The sequence below is a fragment of the Ornithorhynchus anatinus genome, chromosome 4, assembly GCF_004115215.2.
Source record: "Ornithorhynchus anatinus isolate Pmale09 chromosome 4, mOrnAna1.pri.v4, whole genome shotgun sequence".
Classification (NCBI taxonomy): domain Eukaryota; kingdom Metazoa; phylum Chordata; class Mammalia; order Monotremata; family Ornithorhynchidae; genus Ornithorhynchus; species Ornithorhynchus anatinus.
Window position 1 is genome coordinate 101787327 of NC_041731.1, and position 10918 is coordinate 101798244.

General features: G+C 43.9%; 1 protein-coding gene across 8 annotated transcripts in view; it reads left to right on the plus strand.

Moving 5' to 3' along the window:
* The window catches only part of ODF2L (outer dense fiber of sperm tails 2 like), a 63617-nt gene extending 53008 nt beyond the window's left edge, over nt 1-10609 (plus strand). For 6 of the 8 annotated variants that reach the window (XM_029063490.1, XM_029063484.2, XM_029063483.2 and 3 more), the window contains 5 exons: nt 2502-2660; nt 4863-4948; nt 5032-5194; nt 6530-6655; nt 9780-10609. In XM_029063490.1, coding sequence (XP_028919323.1) covers nt 2502-2660; nt 4863-4948; nt 5032-5194; nt 6530-6655; nt 9780-9908 — 663 coding nt within the window. In that variant the 3' untranslated portion in view covers nt 9909-10609. The remainder of the gene's footprint in view (nt 1-2501; nt 2661-4862; nt 4949-5031; nt 5195-6529; nt 6656-9779) is intronic. The other 2 variants (XM_029063487.2, XM_029063489.2) reach the window with 2 other exon arrangements.
* Nucleotides 10610-10918: the final 309 nt, after the last annotated feature.

Sequence of the window (10918 nt, forward strand, 5' to 3'; positions counted from 1 at the left end):
TCCCTCTGGGCTGAAGGAGAAGAGAAGCAGCATGGCGTAGTGGACAGAGCGCACGCCTGGGAATCCGCAGGTCGTGGGTTCTGATCCCGGCTCTGCCACGTGTCCGCTGTTTGACGCTGGGTAAGTCACTTCGCTTCTCTGGCCCCCAGTTACCTCAGCTATAAAATGGGAATTGAGACTGCGAGCCCCACGTGGGACAGGGACTGTGTCCAACTCGATTTGCTCGTATCCACTCGGTACAGTGCCTGCCACACATTATGCGCTTAACGAATACCGTAATTATCATTATTATTATCCCTCATTCATTCAATCATATTTATTGAACACTCACGGTGTGCAAAGCACTGTCTGAGCGCTTGGGAAAAAGCAATATAACAACAGACAGACTCATTCCCGGCCCACAGTGAGCTCACAAAATACAGGATCCCTCCTGCTTCGTATCCAACAGACCCTCACTCTCCCCATTTTCAAAGGCCTTCTAAAATCGCATCTCTTCCAAGAAGGCTTCCCTGAATAAACCTTCATTTCCTTGTCTAAACCCTCCCTTCTGAATCACCTATGCACTAGACACTGTTCCCAAGATATGCTTTGATATTCACCCTTTCCTCAGCCCCACAGCACTTCCGTACATATTCATCTGTAATTTATTTTGCTGTCTGTCTTCCCCTCTAGTCCGTACGCTCCGTGTGGGCAAGGAACATATCTCCCAACTCTGTCGAATTGTACTTTCTGAAGTGCCCACTACATTGCTCAGTGCCCACTACGTTATATCCCGGCTAGACTACTGTGTCAGCCTTCTCTCTGACCTCCCTTCCTCCTCTCTCGCCCCGCTCCGGTCTATTCTTCACTCCGCCGCCCGGCTCATCTTCCCGCAGAAACGATCTGGGCATGTCACTCCCCTTCTTAAACAACTCCAGTGGTTGCCTATCAATCTCCGCTCCAAACAAACACTCCTCACTCTAGGCTTCGAGGCTCTCCATCACCTTGCCCCTTCCTACCTCTCCTCCCTTCTCTCTTTCTACCGCCCACCCCGCAGGCTCCGCTCCTCCGCCGCCCACCTCCTCACCGTCCCTCGGTCTCGCCCATCCCGCCGTCGACCCCCGGGCCACGTCCTCCCGCGGTCCCGGAACGCCCTCCCTCCTCACCTCCGCCAAACCGATTCTCTTTCCCTCTTCAAAACCTTACTTAAAAATCACCTCCTCCAAGAGGCCTTCCCAGACTGAGCTCCTCTTCCCCCTCTACTCCCTCTGCCATCCCCCCTTTACCTCTCCGCAGCTAAAGCCTCACTTTCCCCTTTTCCCTCTGCTCCTCCCCCTCTCCCTTCCCATCCCCACAGCACTGTACTCGTCCGCTCGACTGTATATATTTTCGTTACCCTATTTATTTTGTTAATGAATCGTACATCGCCTCGATTCTATTTAGTCGCCATCGGTTTTTACGAGATGTTCTTCCCCTCGACGCTGTTTAGTGCCATTGTTCTCGTCTGTCCGTCTCCCCCGATTAGACCGTAAGCCCATCAGACGGCAGGGACCGTCTCTATCTGTTGCCGACTTGTTCATCCCAAGCGCTTAGTACAGTGCTCTGCACATAGTAAGCGCTCAATAAATACTATTGAATGAATGAATGAATTGCTCAGTCAGCACTCAGTAAATACCGTTGACTGATTGAGGAAGAACAGACACATTCCCTGCCCACAATGAGTTTACAGTCTAGAGCGGGGGACCCAGACATCAATATAAATAAATAAATTACAGATATGTACATAAGTGCTGCGGGGCTGGGAGGCGGGGAGGGACAAAGGGAGCAAGTCAGGGTGACACAGAAGGGAATGGGAGTTGAGGAGAATGGTTAGAGAAGGAGTGTCATCCATTCATTCATTTATTGAGTGCTTTCTGTGTGAAGAGCACTGTACTAAGCACTTGGGAAAGTACAATACAGCAATAAAGAGAGACAGTTTGCTACCCGTGCCAGCAGCCTTGGAACGAGAGAGTGCAACAGAATGAGATTTCCCCACCGTTGATCTCTGCATTCATTCAATAGTATTTATTGAGCGCTTACTCTGTGCTAAGCGCTTGGAATGAACAAGTCTGCAGGATCCCAACCTCCACGTTCGACCGGAAGCTGGTGGATCTTCAAACCAAACATCAGCCAGCCGGATTTATTGAGCACTTGCTGTGCGCAAAGCACTGGACCAGATGCTTCGGAGGGTACACTATAACCATAGATCGGACATATTCCTTGCCCGCAACAAGCTTACCGTCTATGCGTATACCACATCGTTTCAACAGAATACGTTGCGTTCGTCAATCTCGTAGACAAGACTGTAAGCCCTTCAAAGGGCAGGGACTGTCTCTACCTGTTACCGATCTGTACAGTCCGAGCGCTTAGTACGGTGCGCTGCACATAGTAGGCGCTCGGCAGATACTATTGAACGAATGAAAATAAAGATCCCGACTGTCCTCGCATCTGGCACTAAATTTTTCTTCAATGCTGTCTCCCAGGTGAGAAGCCAGAAGGAAGCACATTTTAAGGAATTAGAGCGTGCTCGCGGTTTACCGAAGGCAGCGGAACGGAGGCTGCAGGAGTGTCACAAAAACCTCTTGTACTTCAAAGGGAGATGCGCAGAGCAGACCCAAACGGTTAGGGAACTTCAGGTTCAGGTGCTTAGAGAACTAGTTTGGATTCTTGGGGAGCGTGGGACAAAGGATGGGGAGCGATGCGACCAGCTGAGGGCACTCGTCTCTGGGTCGGTTTTCAGTGTGGATTGCTGTCCACGGCCCGTCCGACTTGGCTGCTGGAAAATCAGTTTCCCAAGCAGATGTCGGGATCAACTCTGGGTTACTGTTCCCCGCGCATTTTCCGGACCGTCGCTCGAGTGGAACACAGGGAGTGTAGACCGTTATTAGGTTGTTTTAAGCAATCAGTCAATCTATCAGTGGTGTTTATTGAGCCCCACGTGGGACAACCCGATTGCCTTGTAATAGTAATCATAATGGTGGTATTTGTTAAGCGCTTACTATGTGCAAAGCACCGTTCTAAGCGCTGGGGGATGCGAGGTGATCAGGTTGTCCCACGTGGGGCTCACGGTTTTAATCCCCCTTTTACAGACGAGGGAACTGAGGCACAGGGAAGTTAAGTGACTCGCCCAAAGTCACACAGCTGACAAGCGGCGGAGCCGGGATTCGAACCTATGACCTCTGACTCCCAAGCCCGGGCTCTTTCCACCGAGGCAAGCTGCTTCCCCAATCTACCCCAGTGCTTAGAACAGTGCTTAGCACGTCGTAAGCACTTAACAAATACCATAATTATCATTTATTGAGCGCTCGCTATACGCAGCACAATATGTGGCTCAGGGGAAAGAGCCCGGGCTTTGGAGTCGGAGGTCATGGGTTCGAATCCCGGCTCTGCCACTTGTCAGCTGTGTGACTGTGGGCAAGTCACTTAACTTCTCTGGGCCTCAGTTACCTCATCTGTAAAATGGGGATCGAGACCGTGAGCCCCACGTGGGACAACCTGATTCCCCTGTGTCTACCCCAGCGCTTAGAACAGTGCTCTGCACATAGTAAGCGCTTAACAGATACCAACATTATTACTGAGGGGGAGAGTCCCATACAACAGAGTTGGTAGACATATTCCCTGCCCATAGTGAGTTTATAATCCAGAGGATGCGTACATTGCTGGGATTAAAGAAACTCTATTCATCAGAACAGCTAAACTCCTTTGTTTTAAATGCCACTGATGGATGTTTTTTTATGGTATTTGTTAAACGCTTATTAGTTGCCAGGCACCATACTAAGTTGTGGGCTAGATAGAAGCTAATCAGGTTGAACACAGTTCATGTCCCACATGGGGCTCACAGTATTCCTCCCCATTTTACAAATGAGGTAACTGAGGCACAGAGAAGTGAAGCAACTTGCCTAAAGTCACACAACAGACAAGTGACAGAGCTGGGATTAGAACCCAGGTCCTTCTGACTCCCAGGCCTCTGTGTCCATTAGGCCACACTGCTTCTCCTGATTGATTGATTGATTGTAGGTACATGGCAAAATATTCCGTATGTCAAATCACCCCAAGAGAATTTGAAACTTTTATGTGGCTGTTTGTTACAAATACTCAAGCACATCAGTTCTTTCAAAAATGGATGTGTTCTCTGGGTACTGTTGATTACATCTCATTTCTTGTTGCAATACGTTGAGGGAATGATAGAGAAGCTGTGTTGAATTTTAAAGGCTTTTACATAAAGTATTCCTAATGGCTCCCAAATATTGCTTTGCTTTCATACATTTTGATTATATTTTTGTTACAACAAATTTGGTGCTGAATTTCCAGTGGAAATGCATGGTGGATTTTATTTAAGCCATCAAATTGTGTAGTAAACCATGATCAATACTAGCACCACACTGAAATCTATTTATATTGCCCTGTGGAAATAGCTGAAGAAAAACGCTCAATACAGTGATGCACACACAGTAAGCGCTCCAAAAACACCATTTATTCAATTAGGCCTTCCATAAGACATAGCTGGTTGATTTGTATTTTTTTTTTAACCCCGGCATATGAGGTAATATAATTGACTTTGAAAGTAAATTACCTGACAATATGTATCAGTTACTGAAAATTGTAAACTAAGGGGTAAAATGATTCATAATAAGATCCGTGATGGAGCAAAGTCTTGTAACCTCAAAGTCAGGAGACTGGGTTTGAATCTTGAATCTTCCTTTAGGATAAATAAGCCTTGGCACTTTAGTTTCCCCATCCATAAAATAAATAAAGGAGACAAATGAGACTGCATTGAATTAAAGTATTGTAAAAACCTAAGGTAGTAATGAATCCAAAATAACTTTACTATTTCTCCCCCATAGGTTGATGAAAACGACAGTCTTTTGAAAGCGCTCTCTTTGGAAGAGAAAAACTGTCACATCCGCTTAAAATGTGAAAGCCTAGAAAGGTAAGTGTGAGATCGACCAGTCGTTTTTGTTATATTTTTCTTAACGTCATATGATTTTATAAATGTATATTTTGTGGGAGAAGAAAATTGGAACAGATGGATGCAGATAATGCGGAGCTGGAAAATAAGCTGGCGAGCCAAGAAGAGCATCTTAAATTCAGTGAATTGCAACTTAAGAAGAAATCGGCAGAATACGGAGCCTTGGCCAGAAAATTGGAAGCTACGTTAGAGGAAGGAAGGCAAAAGGTATAACCGTCCTTTATCTTGGCTTTATACCAGTCTCTCTTTACGATGATAAGTTTATTTTGCCGAACGAGTTTCCGGAATGTTATTTTTATACTGATGGCAGAGGCTGAATCCACAAGCCAGAATATTAGTCTTCATATACTTCACTACCCTCTTCTGGAGAGTCAAGTAAATTGACAGGATCAATTTTTGTAAAATGGTGAAATGATAAGCAATAGCGGGAAAACAGAAAGCACAATTGACAAGACATCTAGGGAAGCCCTGATTTAGACCCCACTAGGTCAACAATAAGAACATTAAGTCCAAAAATTAGTTTTCAGTCATGGATGTTTGCTAAGTCCTAATCTTACCTTTTTAGAGTGAGTAATTTGATCAAAGCAGAGCAGTTGGATCTTTGAGGGTGGGAACCTCTCCAAGGTAAAGTTATACTGTTCTCTCCCAAGTGCTTAGTACAGTGCTCTGCACACAGTAAATGCTCAATAAATACCATGGATTGATTGCTACTTAAGAATGGCATCCTGACCACCATAATTTACTAACCACACTGCAACGTGCCAAGCCCAGAACGAAGCTCTGGGAGTTACGCAGTGAAGATTAACAGGTAAAGTTTCCACCCCCAAGGAGCTGTTCAGTGGGAAGAGTTTAGAAAAATCCTTAAAATGATCAAACTCCTTAGTGACCCAGGAATCACAGATAAGGTTCTTCAAAACTCATACCTTTAACAGCTATTTAATAATGGTACTCAATATTGTGCTGTTGTGTTTTAAATTATATTAGGAGAAGCAGCATGGCCCAGTGGCTAGAGCACAGGCCTGGGAGTCAGAAGGTCATGGGTTCTAATCCCGGCTCCACCACTTGTCTGCTGTGTGACCCTGGGCAAGTCTTCTTTGTGCCTCAGTTACCTCATCTGTAAAATGGGGACTGAGATTGTGAACCCCACGAGAGACAGGGGCTACATCCAATCCGATTGAATTGTATCCACCCCAGCGCATAGTATAGTGCCTGGCACGTAGTGAGTGCTTAGCAAATACCACAATTATTATTAGAAAGGGTAGACATTTAATTAGAGGTGTTATCATTTCAGGATGCAGCAGTAAGGGAATTTCATATTGCTTTTCCAGAGGTCCCAGCAGGGATCCCAATTTTTAACCTATTCAGCGGGATGGACAGCCAGTCGGACCCCGTGGGGTTTAGGAGGCTCCCAAATCTGTGTTTTAAGAACTGCCCCTCTGAGTCTCAGCAATACACATTTGAAGAGAAGTGTAAAATTATGACCGCATAGTACGTCTTTTTATGGAGTAAGTGATCGTTTTATTTAAACTGGTACAATTTCAGGTTTCTGAAGAGATGGAGAGATTGTCTTCCAAAGAACAGGCACTACAGATAAAAATATTCGATCTGGAAACTGAGCTAAGAAGAAAAACCGAAGAGCAAAAGCAGCTCGTTTGCCAGTTGAACAATGTGAGTCGAGTTTATTTGGATTTATTTCCTTGTGAGACAAATGGACTTTTAATATTCTAATCATGAAGTATATTTAAGCTGTGAGCAGAATAATGTATTTCAAAACGGTGAACAGATTAGGTGAGAGCAGGTTATGCTGATGTATTTTTAATCTATCCAGATCTTCTTGCAATACATCGTACAGTTTCTTTCCAATGCGGCTTTCTTTTCATCCTCGGTAGCAGCCACTACAGTATTTCTGTTTATGGCAGCTTCTATTCCCTAAACATTACTGTAGTGGGACAGTTGCCTAGATTCAAAGATTTGTTGGAGATTTTTCCATAGAAACAGGGAACATTTTCTAAGACTCTCTTTGGGAAAAAAAAAGCTATACTTAAAACTTTATCATTCCAAGCCATATTCATATCTTTCATGGACTAAACTGGAATATATTGGATTATAGAGACCTTTAGCATGTTATGGTTTTATTTTAAATAAATATTCAGACATCTGGGCCCTGGGGTGCCAGTAAATCAGAACAACAAAGTGATTATACACAGGCAGTCCTTTTAACCATTTATTTCCCGCACGTGAATCGTAAGATGACAAGAGAAACGCTCGCTGTTAAATTGGTTCTGATATACAGTCCTCTTATAAAAGATCGGTGCTACGTAAACATGACAAAATGCGTATTATTTTCTTTGAGAAGTCAATAAAATACTTTACTGTGGGGAACTTATAATTTGAGTCTAAAAATATGAGATTGAAATGTAAACTGGTTACAAAGGAATAACATTAGTTTGATTCCATCTTTAAACTCCATAAATAGGCACTTTATCCTATTTATTTGAGGTTATGCCACATTTCGGCACCTCAGAAGAAACTCCTTTCTGCTTTAAACCTCTTCCCATCAGTTGGTCTTGGGGAAAATGATTGAAAGAAAAATGATTGTCTAGGCCAATTAAATGTTTGAAAGAAACCCAGTAAGGAGATTTTGAAAAAGACTGTTCCTAGACACAGTCTACCCCTGGAAATTGTAAGTGCCTTGTAGGGAGGGATCGTGGCTACCACCTCCATGGTATGGTACTTTTCCAAGCACTCAGTATAGTTTTCTGCACACAGGAGGTGCTAAATAAGTGTCATCCATTGAAGATAATCAGTTGGACACAGCCCCTGCCCCAAATGGGACTAGCGGTCTCATTATGTTGGCGGACTGGTATTTAATCCCCATTCTACAAATGACAAAACTGAGGCCCTGAGAAGTTAAGTGCCAAGGTTACCGAGCAGAAAAATGGCAGAGCCGGGTTTAGAACCCAGGTTCCCTGTCTCCCTGGCCCGGGAGACGCTAGACCACACGGCTTCTAATTCAAGGACTTCTGGATTTGAAAGCTCAAACTTTCACCAGATCTTCTCACAGAATGGGACAGTCTCCGTTCCTGGGGTCCCAGAACTGTGGGGAATGGAATCTCTCTTCCTTTGTCTATCAAGACTCTCGAGCCCGCTATCTGAGGCTCGGGTTGTTTCCCGTCCTCTTTCCCCCCATATGGCAGGTGGTAAGCTTCTCAAGGGTAGGGACTTTGCCTACTCATCCTATGTTAAGTTCCCAAGCATTTATTACACCATTTACTTGGGACACAGGGTGGCTTAGTGGAAGGAGCCCAGGTTTGGGAGTCAGAAGTCGTTGGTCCTAATCCCGGGTCCACCACATATCAGCTGGGGTTCACAGCGTGGCTCAGGGGAAAGAGCCCGGGCTTGGGAGTCAGAGGTCATGGGTTCATATCCCAGCTCTGCCACTTGTCAGCTGTGGGACTGTGGGCAAGTCACTTCCCTTCTCTGGGCCTCAGATACCTCATCTGTAAAATGGGGATGAAGACTGGGAGCCTGCAGAGAAGCAGCGTGGCTCAGTGGAAAGAGCACGGGTTAAGGAGTCAGAGGTCATGGGTTCTAATCCTGGCTCTGCCACTTAGCTGTGTGTCTTTGGGCAAGTCACTTTACTTCTCGGTGCCTCAGTGACCTCATCGGTAAGGCCCCCCGTGGGACAACCTGATGACCCTGTATCTCCCCCAGCGCTTAGAACAGTGCTCGGCACACAGTAAGCACTTAACAAATGCCAACATTGTTGTTGTTGTGTGATTTTGGGCAAGTCACTTAACTTCTCTGTGTCTCAGTTACCTCATCAAATGTGGATTAAGACTGTGAGCACCACATGGGACAATCTGATTACCTTGTATCTACCCCACTGCTTAGAACAGTGCTTGGCACCTAGTAAGGGCTTAGCAAATACCATTATTATTATTATTATTATTATTACAGGACTGTGCATATTCATTCATTCATTCAATAGTATTTAATGAGCACTTAATATGTGCAGAGTACTGTACTAAGCGCTTGGAATGTACAATTCAGCAACAGAGAGAGACAATCCCCGCCCAATGACAGGCTCACAGAGAGCACAGGCTGGGAGTCAGAAGGACCTGAGTTCTAATTCTGGCTCTGCCACTTTGCTGCTATGTGACCTTGAGCAAGTCACTTCACATCTATGAGCCTCAGTTACCTCATCTGCAAAATGGGGATTAAGATGGTGAGCCCTGTGTGGGACAGGGACTGTGTCCATCCAGATTATCTCGTATCTATCCCAGATCTTAGGACCATGCCTGACACATAGTAAACGCTTAACAAATACCACAATTATTATCATTATTGCCATTAATATATAGAATTGATGGATTGATTCTGCTCCAGTGGAAAGGACGAGGAACTCTAGGTTGTGCTGCCAGGGGAGGGAATGTGCAGAGAGGGAGAAGGGGACGGGTAACCTTTTTTCTCGAGAACTCAATCTTGGCCAATAAATCTGAGGCTCTCCATGCGAAATCCACTGCCACTGAGACTCCCGGGGAACCGATTTGACAAATCCCAGCGACACCTTGCGACGGCCGTCCTGACTGCTTTGAGAGTTAGTCCTTGGAAACGGGAAGCTTTGTTAATCATCTTTCTACAGCGATTTGCCTACAGAGTTGCTCGAAAGGAGATAAGCTGCATTCAGTGGATGAACTGTATTTAGTCAATCATAAATCCATCCGTGTTTATCGCTGTTTGTGCTGTAATTTTTCCCGCTTAACTTGCGATAATGTTTCCTTTTCTTCAGAACGAGCAATATCAGGAAGTGTGTTTGAAAGAAATGCAACACAGCCTGGACAAATCAGAGAACCAGAATAAGAGTATCCGGAATTACATACAGTTTCTCAAAACATCATATATAACAATGTTTGGATGAAGCAATTCAGTTAGTTTCTTAAAGTTTTAAATTTTTCATATGATAGTCCAGTATCAAGCACTACAAAGTGGACACTGAAAACCCACTACAATAGAAAATAACCTATAGTTTTGCACTAGTTATCGATGTGTACACTCTCAAACACTAGGATATATCTCTTGTGCAATATTGGAAGATAATTTAATCATTCTTTTTGGAAAAGAGGTATAGGTATTTCATTATGCTTCCTTGTTTGAAAATATCTGCTCAAGTTCATTTAACTGAAGATGTCTTAGTAATAAAAGACATCTCAAACAGTTAAAATAGGACAAGTCAGTTTTCTTTCACCTGAGTTGAAGTCCATCATGCCCAAAGAATCTGGCTGATGAGATCTAAACATGCACCCACACCAAAATGAGGGTTTTTGAACCTGAAGAATTTCACATTCATAGAAACTTGCGTTATGGTCCTCACATCGTGTCCAAACCAATGCACAGATCTGTTTCTCCCAACAGAGCATCATGCTGTTTACATACGGAGGTGCATTTTTAAAAAACATTCCCCAAATCCACCGCAGCTTTCTATCCAAAACTTGGAACCATGGATTTTGGCACATGTAACACATACTGAACATAATGAATATGGACATTGGCTTTCTGTTACAGTGGCATACTTTCCAAGCATTGAGCATGTCTAAAAATAAATTCTGTTATTAAAAAATGGTCTAAAAATCCCAGTGCTTTATTTCAGATGTAAGCTAAACTTTAATACAGTTTATATTTGGTTTTGCATACAAACTTTGAAGTTTTAGTTATTAAAAATCAACTGATAACAACTGAAAACATGTTGTGAAAATGCATTCTTTCCATGTAGAGACCAGATCTTTATAAGCACAGCACAAAACCTCATAAGATATACATTATTCCTGTTGGCACTTCATTTCATTTGACCGTATTTTAAAAATTAAATTGGATCTCCAACCTTCCGCCCTTTCTCATCAGATTTGAAAGGATCGAGTCGGAAGGTTAAAT